The sequence below is a fragment of the Canis aureus genome, chromosome 8 (genome assembly GCF_053574225.1).
Source record: "Canis aureus isolate CA01 chromosome 8, VMU_Caureus_v.1.0, whole genome shotgun sequence".
Classification (NCBI taxonomy): Eukaryota; Metazoa; Chordata; class Mammalia; order Carnivora; family Canidae; genus Canis; species Canis aureus.
This window is the reverse complement of record NC_135618.1, coordinates 75,799,467-75,815,454: the sequence shown is the minus strand read 5'-3', so window position 1 is coordinate 75,815,454 and position 15,988 is coordinate 75,799,467. Positions and strand designations below refer to the sequence as shown.

Below are 15,988 nucleotides of genomic sequence, written 5' to 3'. Positions count from 1 at the left end.
CTGTTTTCTACCCTTGGTTTTTAGGATTTATCATATACAATCTGGATAAAATTCCTTTGTCAGATATATACACTGTGACTATTTCCCCCAGTGTGTCGATTTGCTTATACAACTTTTTAAAAAAATATTTAATTTATTTATTCATGAGAGACACAGAGAAAGAGAGAGAGGCAGAGACACAAGCAGAGGGAGAAGCAGGCTCCATGCAGGAAGCCCGATGTGGGACTCGATCCCAGGACTCCTGGATTATGCCCTGAGCCAAACAAAGGCAGACGCTCACCACTGAGCCGCTCAGGTGTCCCGGCTTCTACATCTTTAATGGTACAATCTGATTAGCTGAAATTTTAAATTTTGATTAAGTCTCATTTGTCACTTATGAAGATTGTTAGTATTTTTTGTGTCCAGTCCAAAACAACATTGCCTACCTCAATATACTCTCCTATGTTTTCTTTAAGGGCTTTATGGATCAAAGATCTAAATGTAAAAGCTAGAACCATAAAGTTTCAGATGAAAACAGAAAAATATGGATAGAAAAACCACAGACTGGAAAAAAATATTCATAGTACATATATATGAAAGTAGTATCAGAGGCCCCTGGGTGGTTAAGCCATTGGATCAGGGCATGATCACAGGGTCCTGGGATTGAGTCCTGCATCAGGCTCCCTGCAGGGAGCCTGCTTCTCCCTCTGCCTATGTCTCTGCTTCTCCCTCTCTGTCTCTCTCATGAATAAATAAATAAAATCTTAAAAAAAAGAAAAGAAAATAGTATCCAGTATACATATAATGAACCTTTACAAATCAAGAATAAAATAACACAATGTTTAGAAAGTGGGTGAAAGAAGATATTATCCAAAAATATTATCCAAAAGCATAAGAAAAGGTGTTCAGTGTCATTAGCCATGAAGGAAATTAAATTAAAATGACACTGAGGTACTGCTTCAAACCTACTGGATTTGTTAAAAGAAATATTGACAACCCCAATACTGGTAAAAATGTGAAACTCCTCGAACTCTCATACAGTGCTGGTGGGAGAGGAGAATGGTACTCTGGAGACCTGTTTGGCAATTTCTTAAAAAGTTAAACATATATCTTCCCTATATGCTAGCTATTGAATGTCTAGGTATTTGCCCCAGAGAAACCAAAACATATGTCCAAAAATGACTTTTCCATGAATATTCCTGACAGTTGCAAATGGGAAAACACCCAACTCTTCCTTCAGCAGGAAAATGAATGAACAAATTTATCATATATTCACACAGTAGAGTACTTCTCAGCAATAAGAGAGGAGGAGCTGCTGACATATACAACAACGAGACAAAATGTAAAAAAAAAAACATTACTTGTGTTGAAAAGTAAAGTATGTAAGATATGATTCCATTTATGTGAAGTTTTAAAACAGAAATGAGTCATCAGAAATCAGAAAATGGTTGCCTGGAAAGGGTGCTGGGAATGATAGCATCAGGGAGGCTCTTTCAGGCAATGGAAATGCTCAGATCATGTTTTGGGAGGTGATTACAGGGATCTATATTAATGTGAAATCCATCACTCTGAAAACTAAAAATATGTATATTTTATTGTATTAAATAATACCTCAACAAAAACACATATAGAATGGGAAAACAAATCAATAATGACTGTAATGGATTTAGACACATAAAATATATATTTTAAAAAGCTACAAGTCCATTATATTACTGGGGGGAAAAGACCCTACTGGTCACCTTTAGAGGTTGCTATGGCACTGATTCATTATTCTAAAAAATGTTTAAATGAAAGGAAAGAATTAAGCATTAATCCTGCCTTTCCTGTTTGAACTGTATTTCAGAGTATCCAAATAGTTGATGAGATAAAGTTCCTTTTTGATAGGAGAGTTAGAGTTTATAAATGCAGAATTAATGTAAGATTTAAAAATCATCATTTCGTAGGCCCTAATGAAATAATGGATCAAGGCAGTGATCATTAGTGGCTGCCAAAACCCTTAGGTGAAAGGTTGATGAGGAACTTTTATAAAGGATGAGTCAAGTTAACAACACATGAATCCACTACTGAAACTTAACATCACAAAGTGTGAAGCAACCAGATGATATGTATCTCCTGATGTGATGCAATAGGAAGTTTACAGTATTACCTGAAGTATTCTTGCAGGGGAGGAAAGAGGGGAGGGAGGGAGGGAGGAAGGAAGGAAGCCAAATCTAGTAAACTTCCTAAGTCTAATTACAGTGGTTCCCCCTTATCCACAGGGGATATATTCCAAGATCCCAATGGATGCCTGAAACTGCAGATGTGCTGAACCCGAGATATACTATGGTTTTTTCCTATGCAAACATTCCTATGATAAAGTTTCATTTATAAATAAGGCACAATAAGAGATTAACAAGAATAACTACTAATAAAATTTAACAATGATAACAATACACTGTAATAAAAGTAATGTGAATGTGGTCTCTCTCTGTCTCTGCCTCTTTGTCTCTCTATCTCAATATATCTGATTGCTCTACACTCATCCTTCCTTCTTCTTGTGGTGACATGATATAATAAAATGCCTGTGTGATGGGACGAAGTGAGGTGAGTAATACAAGACATCGTGATGTAGCATTAGGCTACTATGACCTCCTGATGGCAATAAGTCAGGAGGATCACCTGCTTCCGGACCACAGTTGACCATGAGTAATGGAATCCATAGAAAGCAAAACTGCAGATAAGGGGGTGATTACAGCACAGTTTAGAGAACGTGGAGTTTAGAAGGAACATGTTAAAGACCTCAAGAGGAATCAATCTGCCAAATCCAGATTGTGAAAAACTTTACTGGACAAATGTCTTGGGGTGGTCTTCAATAAATGAATGAAAGGGGAATAATAAAGGTGAGGGGAGTATTATAGATTAAAAGACACTTAAGAAGCAACCGTAAATGTATGTGTGTGTGTGTGTGTGCACGTGTGCACATGTATGCACACACAAGTATATATAGAGAGATCTCACAGATTTTTGAGAAATGTTTTTGAGAAACATGGTCTGGGTACTGAATTTTACTAAGTGTAATTTTATGTTGAGCCTATGTTAGCAATGCGCTCTAAAGTTTTTGCAGCTGGAATGATAGGAGTCTAGGGATTTGCTTTCAGAAAGCTGAGGGGCAGTAGCTGAGAGACACATAGCGAAATGTTGACATTTGTTGAAAATGAATGATTAGTACATTTGGATTCATTAGACTGTTCTATTTTGGTGTATGTTTCAAATTTTCATAATAAAATGTTGAATTAAGATAAAAGAAATTAACATAAATGTAATGACTGAAAATTCTTCATTCTCCAATTTGTTCTGAGGGAAAAACATAGCAAGAGACAATAATCAAAACCCCTCACCCACTCAGGGTGGAATTCCCAGCCCATACAAAATTAGCATTAAAGAATTTTAGAAAGTCTATGGAGACCATTTTATTCTACAACTGACATCACAGTGCCATCTGTCCTTTGGAAGGTCTCTTGAGGAAGATTTATTTGGGGTGTGTGTGTGTGAGCACATATATGTGTGTCTTCAGTTCTCCTAGATTCATTAGCTCATTTTTTCTTCTTTAAGGGAATAGCAATACATTTTAATAAAGATAGCAAAATGGCCCTGGTATCTAATGCCAAAAACTGCTAAATTCACTTTCTGTTTCCATGTCCTATAAGGCACTATTCTGCAGCGTGGTGAGAATATCATTTAGCAGTGAGAGCTAGAAGAGCAAGGCAAGGTGTCACTGAGGATTTTAAAACATTGCAGGTAGGTGGCTCATCAGCTGGTGTTCTGATGGGGAGTTTGTGGGGGCCTCACCATCTCCTTTTGGGAATCATCATAGAAACAAACAGGTGAACACAGTGGGGCTGGATGAGCCTCTAGGAAACTCATGTACTTGTATGAAACGGAGGTATGTAGTAGAGATATGAAAATTCTAAACATCTTTAAAAACCAAAATCTTTTCCCAAAAAAATATGCAGAAAAAGAGATAAAGAGTTCTCACTTTAAAAAAATCTTTTTATGTGTCTTTTGGCCATCTGTAATGCCTTCTTTGGAAAAATGTCTCTTCAGGTCCTCTGCCCATTTTTTAATCAGATTATTTGCTCTTGCTTTTTTGGCATTGAGTTGTATAAGTTCTTTATACACTTTGCATATTAGTCTCTTATTGGGTATATCATTTGAAAGTATCTTTCCCCCATCTGGTGGGTTCTTGCCATTTGCAACAACATCGATAACTAGAAGGTAGAATGCTAAGTGAATAAGTCAGTAAGAGAAAGACAAATACCATATGATTTCATGCATATGTAGAATTTATGAAACAAACAAACAAAATAAAGAGACAAACAGGGCAGCCCGGGTGGCTCACCAGTTTAGTGCCGCCTTCAGCCTAGGGCCTGATCCTGGAGACCCGGGATTGAGTCCCACGTCAGGGTCCCTGCAGGGAGCCTGCTTCTCCCTCTGCCTGTGTCTCTGCCTCTCTCTCTGTGTCTCTCATGAATAAATAAATAAAATCTTTAAAAAAGAAAGATACAAACAAAGAAGACTCTTAAATAGAACAAACTGGTGGTTTCCAGAGGGGAGGGAGGGTGAAATAGACAATAGAGGATGGGTGAAATAGACAAAAGAGATCAAGAGTACATTTATCATGATGAGCAGTGAGTAATGTATAGAATTGCTGAACCATTATATACCTGAAAGTAATATAGCACTATATGTTACTTATAATAAAACAATAACAACAATAACACTATTTTCCTAACTCTTTAACAGGCCATTGGCTCAAACCATAAAAGGTGTCACCATGCCCTAGCTCCTTTAAGCGGCTCTAAGCCCGAAGTGCCACAGTCCTGCAGATCCCCTAGTGAAATAGTGAACACCCTGCATTTGTACTGGAACTCTTCTACCAATTCACGCTCTTGACTGGGACTCCATCCTACTCCTACATTCCCTTTGACATCTCTGGTAGGTTACAAAGGACTGCTACTCCTTAAACCCAATGTTTCTGACGGAACTCAAGTCTCCACCTATAGAACTTCCTCTGTGCCCCTGTTCACTAAGTGAATCAATCCAGTTGCTGGGCAAGATGGGAAACATCCTTCACATTCACTTTTCATTCATTCCTCCTATTCAATCACTCACCAGGTGCTGTTAATCATACCTCCTGAATGGTGCTCATCTCCACTCTCTCCTCTCCATGCCTCCCAAAGGACCAACTCTGGGAACCTACACATGCTCTTCTCTCAGCTGCCACAAACTCACTCTCTTGGTTTTTCTTTTATTCTGGCCTACTTCTCAGCCTCATTCCCAGTTATTCCTTTCATGCCTTAAATGTTGCTTTTTTTTCTGGGCTTCTGTATTTTCCTTTCTTCTCCTTTCTCTACACAACTTCTCTCTTTCAACTTTGGATATGATTGATGGACCAAGGATACTCAAGCCTACTTCAGACCTAAGCTCTCTCCTTAGCTTAATCTCTACACAGCCAACTACCTGCTGGACAATCTCCAGTGTTTCAGGGACTAAACAGAAAGCATCACCTTTCTGCCTTCTCACAACCCTCCTCCAATAGTGTTCCTTATCTCAGAGCAGCATTTCCATTTCCAGTAGCATTTCCCAGTTGCTAGAGCTAGTAATGTGGGCGTCAGCCTTGGCCCCCACTTCCCACTATTACCTTCATACACTCAATCTTCCCCTTATACTATCTCTTCTACTTTCTGAATTTGCCCATGTGTCTCCCACTGCCCCAACCATAGTCCACATTTCCTCACTGAGCCTTGCTTCCTCTGAGTCTACTCAGCTTTATAATTTATAATTTTCCATGTGGTCATCATAATGATCCTTTATTAAAAAAAGAAAAAGTCATACTACCTCACTTCCCTTAAATCCCTTCAAAGAGCCTGGGTAATGGTATACATGGTATTACACACTCACACACAAACACACACCACACCCATATGTGTATACACATACATATATTTTTTTTCAAAAGACATTTTTCAATATGTTCACGGTGGTCCTTAAAGAAAAGCCACATTCTCGTTTACAAGTCTTCCATAACCCAAGCCCCACCCAGATTGTTATCACCACATGCAATATGTTTACCTCTTTCTTTCTCTACTCCAGACATCTGGAATGCCTGCAGTTTCCAGAATATTTCCCTTTCAGAATCCCAAACCTTTGCACATACTATCCTCTCTTCCTAAAATATTATTTTTCTGTTAAGACATCTTATTAAAGTATGACTGACACACAAAAAGCTAGCCTTATTTAATGTATACACCTTGGTGAGTTTGAAGATATGTATATACCTATGGAACCATCATCACAATCTATGTTATAACATATCTATAACCTCCAAAAGTTCCCTAACATACTCTTTATTAATTAATTATTACTGTTAGTATCATTATTTTTTGGTAAGAACCCTTAAATCATATGATCATCTCGAGATGCAGAAAAAGCATTTGAAAAGGGCAGCCCGGGTGGCTCAGCGGCTTAGCATGCCTTCAGCCCAGGGCCTGATCCTGGAGACCCGGGATCCAGTCCCACATTGGGCTTCCCACAAGGAACCTACTTCTCCCTCTGCTTGTGTCTCTGCCTCTCTCTCTCTCTCTTTCTCTGTCTCTCATGAATAAATAAATAAAATCTTAAAAAAAAAGCATTTGACAAAATTCAACATCTGTTCATGCTAAAAAAAAAAAAACTAAACAAATTAGGTACAAAAGAAATGTATTTCACATGATAAAGCCCATATATGATAAGCCCAGAGCTAATATAAAACTCAGTAGTGAAACTTAAATCTTTGCTTCTAAGATCAGAAACAAGCCAAGTATGTTGCCTTATTTGCCTTATTTCAGAAAAGGCATCAAAACTGAAAAGGAAGTGTAAAATTTTCTCTAGTTACAGATGACATGGTTGTATATATAGAAAATGTAAAGATTCCACCAAAAAACTGTTAGGTCTAATCAATGAATTCAGTAAAATTCCAGGATACAAAATTAACATACAAAAATCAGTAGCATCGCTATACAGTAACAATGTATCTGACAATGTATCTGACAAAAAGAAATAAAGAAAATGATCCCATTTACAATAGCATCAAAATAATAAAATACTTAGGAATAAACTTAACCTAGGTGGTAAAAGATCTCTACTTTCAAAACTGTAGGACATTGATGAAGGAAATTAATGAAGACACAAATAAGTGAAAGTATATCCCATGTTCATGGATTGAAAGAATTAGTATTGTTAAAATGTTCATACTACCAAAAGCCATCTATAGATTCAATGTAATCCCTATCAAGATTCCAATGTCACTTTTTGCAGAAGTAGAAAAAACAATCCTAAAATTTATGTGAAACTATGAAAGACTTCAAATAACTAAAGTCATCCTGAGAAGAAAGTACAAAGTGAGAAGCCTCACATTTCCTGATTTCAAGCTATACTACAAAAGTGTATCAATCAAAATGTGTGAAACAGACATAAAAATAGACATACAGACCTACGGAATAGGTTGAAAGCCCAGAAGTAAACTCCAACATATATGGTCAACTAATATATGACAAGGGAGCCAAGAGTACTCAAAAGAGAAAAGACAATCTCTTAAAAAGTGCTGGGAAAATAAGATCTTCACATGTAGTAGAAAGAAATTGGACTTCTATCTTAACACCACTTTCACAAAAACTAACTCAAAATGTATTAAAGACTTAAATGGAAGATGTGGAACCATGAAACTTCTAGAAGAAAACGGAAAAAGAGCTCTTTTGACAAGGGTATTGGCAATGATTTCTTGGATATGACACATAAAGCATGAGCAACATCACAGATAATAAGCAAATGGCACTATATCAAACTAAAAAGCCTCTGCACAGTAAAATAAGTAATCAACAAAGTGAAGAGACAACTTATGGAATGGGAAAAATATTTGCAAACTCTGTATCTGATAAGGGGCTAATATCCAAATTTATAAATAACTCATACAACTCAAAGGAAAAAATCAGTAATTGGGAAAAAAGATCTGAATAGATATTTTTTCAAGGAAGACATATGAAAAGTCAACAGGTATATGAAGTGATGATCAACATCACTAGTCATCAGGGAAATGCAAATCAAACCACAATGAGCTATGACTTCATGCCTATTAGAATGGCCATCATCAAAAAGACAAGAAAAGGACCCCTTCTACAATGTTGATAAGAATGTAAATCAGTGCACTCAGTATGGAAAAGTATGGAAGATCCTCAAAAAAATTAAGAATAGAACTACCATATGATCCAGAAATTCCACTCTGAGGAATGTATCCAAGTGAAATAAGAATGCTACCTTCAAGAGATATATGCACCTCCATGTTTATAGCAGCACTATTTATAATAGTCAAGACATGGAAACAACCTAAGTATTCATTAACAGAAAAATGAATTACAAATCGTTATATATGTATATCAATTGATTTGTCAATAATGAAATATTATTCAGCCATAAAAAAACGAGGAAATCTGCCATTTGTGATAATATGGATGGACCTTGACAGTATATGCTAATGACATAAGTCAAAAAGAGAGAGACAAATACTACATGATCTCACTTATATGCAAAATTTAAAAACAAACTCTTAGAAAAAGAGATCAGATCTGTAGTTACCAGAGGCAGGGGATGGAGGAAGGGGAAAAGGTGCAAACTTCCAATTATAAGACAATTATGTACTAGGGATATAACGTACAGCATGATGAGTATAGTCAACACTGTTCTAGGATTTATATGAAAGTTAAAAGCGTAAATCCTAAGAGTTCTCATCATAAGGAATTTTTTTCTGCTTTTTTATTTTTATTGTACCCATATGAGATGCTAACTAACTGCAGTAATCATGTCACAAAATATGTAATTCAAACCAACATGCTGTACCACTTAAACTCATACAGTGATGTATGTCAATTATATATCAATAAAATAAACTAATAAAAAATACAACACAAAGATCTACCCTCTTAGGGGATGCTGAAGGATGCAATGCAGTATTAACCACAGGCATCATGCGGTACTGGGGATCTATAGGATTTACTCATCTTGCATAACTAAAACTGCCTGGAATAGTCTTACTCCCACACTCCACACCCACACCTTCTTTGCCTATTTAAATTCACCTTATTTTTAAAGTCTTAAACATCATCCCCTTAGGGAGGCTCTTCCCAACTCCCTAGCCTAAGTTATACTCCCTTGCTAGGGATTCCCTTGCTAGCATCCTCCTAGCCTGTCTCTTCATACTGATCACACTGCTAGTTATTAGATGAATGGTTTTCCTGCCTGACCATCAATTTTATGGAAGTAGAAACCAGGTCAGTCACTGGTGCCCCCAGTGAAATCCGGCTAGAGCAGGGCGGGCAGTCAACACACCTCCTTTCTGTTCACAAGTGTTCCATTGAACTGTTGGCCACCTATAATATATTCATCTAGATTAAAGGTCAGTGCATGAAACCCCAAGGCCAACCCTATCCCTAGCTGACCAGGAGCTTCACTCTGAATTTTATTACAGATATACTCTAATCCTGTACAAGGAAGCGATTCACACAGCCAGGTATGACCAGTGCCAGCAGGGAAGGGAGAACCAAAGACTCATACAATCTAAGGAGTGGGAACACCAAACAGAGCTGGTGGTCTGGTCTCCCCCCAGGAGTGACCATTATCCAAATCACAACATTCACTAGATGTAGCAGACTTGGGCCCAAGAGTTCCAAATGGAAGATAAAAGTCACAAGAGGCTTCTGGACATCAAGGGTTCTGAATGTCAAGGGTCTTGGAGAGGGCAGGGGGATTTCTGATGGTTAAGAGGGGTGCTGGATGATGAGTCCCAAATGAATGGAGAAGTGGCTGGGGTGGGGATCATGGCACCAGTCAGAGCTGTGTCATGTTCCTGTTTGAACTAAGACATCCATCTTCTTTTTTTTTTTTTTTAAAGATTTATTTATTTATGATAGACAGAGAGAGAGAGACAGAGAGAGAGAGAGAGAGAGAGGCAGAGACACAGGAGAAAGGAGAAGCAGGCTCCATGCAGGGAGCCCGATGTGGGACTCGATCCCGGGACTCCAGGATCGTGCTCCAGGCCAAAGGCAGGCACTAAACCGCTGAGCCACCCAGGGATTCCCCCCTTTTTAAAAAAAGATTTATTTATTCCTGAGACACACACACACACACACACACACACACACACACACACACACACAGAGGCAGAGACACAGGCAGAGGGAGAAGCAGGCCCCATGCAGGGAGCCCGATGTGGGGCTGGATCCCAGCACTCCAGGATCATGCCCTGGACCAAAGGCAGGCATTAAACTGCTGAGCCACCCAGGGATCTCCGACATCCATCTTCTTCTGCCCTCAGTCATCAGCACTCCCAGGCCTCAGATTTTCAGACTCAAACTGGGACTGTATGTATACCAGGCCCCACCCCCGATACTCAGGCCTTCAGAGTTGGACCAAACTACACCATCAGCTTGAAAGAGACAAGAGATAAGGTGGGAAGCAAAACTGTGAGCAAGAGACCAGTGTGAGTGGAATACCTTTGGGGGTCTGGGGTTTTGGCCACTCCAGACAGCCTATAATTTCCAAATGACCCTTTGAAGGGGGTAGTCCTTCAAATCTGCTGCTGTCGTTACCCTAACTGGCTCAGGAACCATGAAGACCAGCACCTGTGGGTAACCCTGCAGGTCTTCGGAGTCTTGAACTCAGGTGGACTGGGCTGGGCCAGATGGCAGGGATGTTACCCTTGGGCCCACTTGGGTCATGAGAATGGCATCCCAATCCCTTAGGAAAATGACATGGCCCCAGAGACACCATGCACCATGCAGCCAGCAGCTGTGGCAGCCAAATCAGACTCTGCTGTTTAAGCACATCACTATCACTCTGAGCAAACTAAAATACACATATCCTCTGCCCATTGCTCACCATGACGTGAGTCTGATTCTTAGCCATGACTGTTGCTGAGCCTCCTGTAAAGGCTTCACCAGGGGGAAGCCCCTGGGGCTCCATCACCCCTGTGCCTTCCCATACCCTCTAGTTTACTGACCTGCATCATGAATCACTGGTTCACAAATACTTACCAAAATGTACACACACACACAGTCCTTGGGGTCCTGATCAAGCAAAGATACTTTCTGAGAGTCTGAGGATCTGGTACAGTCCTTCTCTTGTCCTTCTTTGGGAATGGCTGCCCAACAGGATTCAGTAGACTGTGTGCCACCCTTTTTTATAAGGCTTCAGAATAAGATAGTGCCTCTTCTTCCCAGAGAAGTCTGATATATTAGGGAAATCTGAGGCCATCTGATTTTATACCACTTAAAAGTAATCTATCTGGTCTTCTGTCCTTGGAGAATTTTTTCTCTCTTACCATTTAGACATGTTACAATAATATGCCTTGTTAATAGTTTCTGATTAATGTTACTCAGTACAAGATGATATCTTTCATTTCTAATCTCATTTATTTTCTGGGTCCTAAAAAGATTTTTTTCCCTTTCCTGTATCAATTGCTTTGGTCACAGGCAAGCTGCCTTTCACCTAAACAACAGCCCAAGAATCAACCCTGCTGGTGTTTTTTTCTTCTGAACCATAGTAGGACTTTGTACTTTTATTCTTGTGATACATCTACCCTTCCTGAGGATGGAAATCAAAAGTAATAAAAAATGTCAAAGAAGAGTCAGAAAGATTGCAGATGGACCTATTTCTTGGTGAAAAAAATCACAAAGGAAGTGTTCTCATATCAAAACTTTCCTACTTAACTAAAGCATAAGATTCTGTGTCATTTCTCTTTTTTTAAAAGATTATATTTGTTTATTTTTATTTTTAAAATATTTTATTTATTTATTCATGAGAGACGTAAAGAGAGAGGCAGAGACATAGGCAGAGGGAGAGCCCGATGCAGGACTCAACTCCAGGACCCTGGGATCACGCCCTGAGCCAAAGGCAGACGCTCAACAACTGAGCCACCCAGGAGTCCTTAAAGATTGTATTTATTTATTTGAGAAGACAATGAGTAGAGCAGAGCAAGAGAAAGAGCATGAACAAGGCAGGGGGCAGAGGGAAAGGGGGTAGCAGAGTCTCCAGTGAGCAGGAAGCCCGACACAAGACTGGATCCCAGGACCCTGAGATTATGACCTGAGCCAAAGGCAGATGCTTAACTGACTGAGCAACCCTGGCGCCCCAATTTTGTGTCATTTCTTGTAGGTTCGTTTGTATAACTGTATATGTGTGTGTGTCTTTGTGTGTATATCAAACAAAGCTCTGATTTTTTTTTCAAGCAATAGGAATGGCTTTCTTAACAATGTATTTACTATTCCACGTAATTTGTGTTCTGAGCAGCATAACATAGCACAGAATGAAAGATAATGAATATAGTTTGTAAAACAGATTACTTCATGTAATCAGAAACCCCATAGTTGCTTGGTCCAAACACCTGCCCGGTACCTTCACAGGCTGGTACCCAAGAGGGCCCAGGCCGTGCAGGATGGGGGGAGGAGGAACGTCTCCCTGTGGGGCTGCGGTGGCTGTGAGGGCCACCAAGAAGAAGGCCTTGAAAGATGTGGATCCTCATCTGAGCTCCTTTCTGAGGAAAGGTAGGTATTTGCCAAGAAGCGGGCTAGGTCACGGTGTGGAACAGAATCACCGGGGAAGCTTGTTAAAATACAGGTTTGCTGAAATGCACCCCAGAGCATCGGATTCAGCAGGAATGAAGTGGGGCCCGAGAATCCGCACCTAAATCCGCACCTTATTGTGTAATAAGCTCCCAGATGAAGTCAGTGCTGCTGGTCGGGGACCACACTGTGTGAACCAAAGAACAGTGCGTGTATACGGCAGCTACAGGGACCCTCGATGCAGGCTGTGGCCTTGAAGACCCCATAGCACTCACCTCTTGCTTTAAGCCCTGACAGAAAACCAAGGCTTCTCCAGAGTTGGCTGATAACTCACAGGACCACATGATCAATGGGAAATAAGGCACGAACAGTCCCACGTCTCCAGTGGGACACTGGATATACCTGAGTATACAGTAAGAGGCAGGTAATCGCACTGGAGGGTGGCATCTGTGCCCTAATCCATGTGAAGCTTTCAAAAGGCGTGCAGAGAGCAGCCAGGAGCTGGACTGAAGTACAGCTAAGGCTGGGAGCCGGCTCCGTGGACTGTTCACTCCAGCCTGTTCACAAGGAGCAGTGGAGTAGAACTCACCGGCCCCTGAGCTGGTGCGACCCAGGCTTTGGTGTGCTGGCTGTGCTTCAAGGTGGAAACGGCCAAGCCCCCTGCCCCCTTCATGGGTGGGGCCAGCCACACAGCACTGTCACTATCATCACCACTGAGCCTGGGGGGCAGAGCACCCCCCACAGACCTTTGCAAGGTCCAAGTTGGTGCAAAGCAAATGCTTTTCCAAGTGTGGGTAGTCCAAAAGAGTCTTCCCCAGTCGTAGCACTGAATTCTGCTGTCGCAGCCTGTGTTCCCCAGAATGCAGTGGGCAATGGCAATCAAATCTGGGCATCCCCCCCGTCCCCATAACCCCTCTACCTGTGTCCCTAGCTCCACAGGGGCAGTGCTCCACCCACCATCTGGTTCTCCCCTCTGTTGGCGACATCTTACTCTTCATGGACTTCCTTCTAGCAGCATATAGAGACATCCAAATCTCTCTTATCTCAAAAATAAAAATAAAAAGCTTAACTCTTTCAATGTAGGGCTTCTATCAGCTCGTTTCTTTCACAGATAGGTACCTGGAACAAGTCATCACAGACTCCTAACAGACCTTCATCCCGGCCTTAATCTAACAGGCTCCTACTGAGCCACATGCCGAGCATGGTTCTAATGCTTGGGACACAAAGGTGAGCCCAACAAAGATCTGGGTCCCATAAAGCTTGTAATCTAGTGAGGGCAAGGTAGAGAAAAACAATACTCATAATAAATAAGTTCTAGGGCATGCCAGAGGTCAGTGAGAACTCAAAAAAAAGGGGTGGGGCAGCAGAACAGCACAAAGAGAAATGAGAAGGGCCGGAGGAAGGTTAGAGGTCTAAGTTATAGGCCCAGTTCAACATGCTGGGCCCAGATCTTTTTCTTCAGTTAAACTCCAAATGGATGAATGACAAGTATATTCACTATAATCACTTATTCATGGGCTTTTTAATTTCAGGGCTTTACAAAGAAATCCTATACAAATTCCATCGAGGAAAGAACCCAGCCTGACATGGAAAGCACAGGAAGAGCCTACAATCCTCAAAAGGGAGTGATTTCAGGGGGCAGGGAAAGTCCTCACCATCCCCTTTCAGTCCTGCGGCCCAGAAGGACATGACATCATGAGGGCACGCCGCCTTTCATTCCACCAAGGGTGTTGAAGGGGAGATGTGGGGCTGATGGGAGGTACTGAGCAGTTAGGGATAAACAAGAGAGATCAGATGCAAAAAGCAGGCTTTGACTGGGGTGGGCGATCCGTCCCAGTGTCTGCCCAGTAGAACGAAAGTGAGTGTGGTAGAGGGATGCAAAAGAAATTCAGTAAATGTTAAACCTTACAATTGTTTTCTGAGCTGTTTCCAACAAGCCTGCTTCCCAGGGGCTCAGGTATGCAAAGGTTCGGGACAAAGGGCAGTGGGCACAGAGGCCCCAGCTGGGGGTGCCCCCACTACCTCCTCTGTGGCATGGATGAAGACATGGAGTCAAGTGGTCACCGTGTCCTCAAGGAGCACCCACCCCAGCTCCTGGCTGGGGTTCGTTTATCTTAACTCTAAAACAAAGAGGTTGGAATGCATCAATGTGGCCAACTTGCATTTTTTCTACACTGGAATTCATTTTTTTTTTTCAAACAAAATCTTAAGCAAAACACAGTACAACTGACCCCTGAACAACACGGGAGTTTAGGGCACTGACCACCTGCGTGCAGTTAAAACTCCATAAATAAACCCTTGACTCCCCAGAAACTTAACTACTCATAGCCCACTGCTGACCAGAAGCCTTACTGATACCTTCAACAGCAGATTAACACGTATGTTGTGTGTTATGTGTATTATATCCTGTATTTTCATGATAAAGGAAGCTAGAGGAAAAATTGTAATTAAAAAGACCATAAGGCAGAGAAATACATTTACAATATTATACTGTATTTATCGAAAAAGTCTGCATATAAGGGAACCCGTGCAGTTCAAGCTTGTGTTAAACGTCAACTGTATATAACAAGATACCTAACAGTGAGGCTGATCTGGGCTGGGTCCAGCAAGAGGCCCATTCTGCATCTTATCATTCCTCTCCCCCCCACCCTCCTTAGAAACATTTCTAAGGAAAGGAAAAGAAAGGTCCCACAGAACATGGTCTTCTGGCATATTCTGGCATCTGATGGTTCTCTGGTGCACATGAATTGTCAAAATGCATGAGATAGAAGTACTCATTGAGGAGATCATCTAATTTTAAGAAAAACTTAACGGAAGAATTAAAACTGGATGGAAGCGGGAACCAAACTCTCTGGTCATGTCTAAACTGGGTCACCAAAGCATGAAACACATTGTTCAATCTTTGGAGAAAGGAAAGCCCAGGGGAACCCCCCCCCCAAAGAGGGTACAACCCTGCTGGCACATCCTCAAGAGCGAGGCTGGGTGAATGCCTCTGCCATTTACCAGCCAAAGAAGCTTTAAATACACATTCAGGGTGACCAACAGCTCTGCTCACAAACATAAATAAACCATGGGGGAAACCATAAATAAACCACAAATAAACCATCCCATGGGGGATGCCACGCACAAACCTTGATTCCAAGTTCGATATTTTCTCCCCCATACACATCCATTCCAGGGTCGAGAAGACCGATTTCACCAAAAAACTTCCTGTTGACCACAAAGGAGCAGCCAATCATGGCTGGAGTCCTGCGGGAGAGAGAAAGAAGTTACAGTCAGCTGACAGGTGTATTGTTCGGCCGAGAGGAAGAAGGAAATCCTACCATTTGCAACAGGAGAGCCTTGCAGGTATTGGGCTAAGTGAGATAAGTCAGACA

At 41.1% G+C, this 15,988-nt stretch overlaps 1 protein-coding gene across 3 annotated transcripts in view; it reads right to left on the bottom strand.

Moving 5' to 3' along the window:
* Positions 1-15,988, bottom strand: part of GALNT17 (polypeptide N-acetylgalactosaminyltransferase 17) — a 431,006-nt gene that overhangs the window by 95,415 nt on the left and 319,603 nt on the right. For all 3 annotated transcript variants that reach the window (XM_077908312.1, XM_077908313.1, XM_077908315.1), the window contains one exon: positions 15,743-15,860. In XM_077908312.1, coding sequence (XP_077764438.1) covers positions 15,743-15,860 — 118 coding nt within the window. The remainder of the gene's footprint in view (positions 1-15,742; positions 15,861-15,988) is intronic.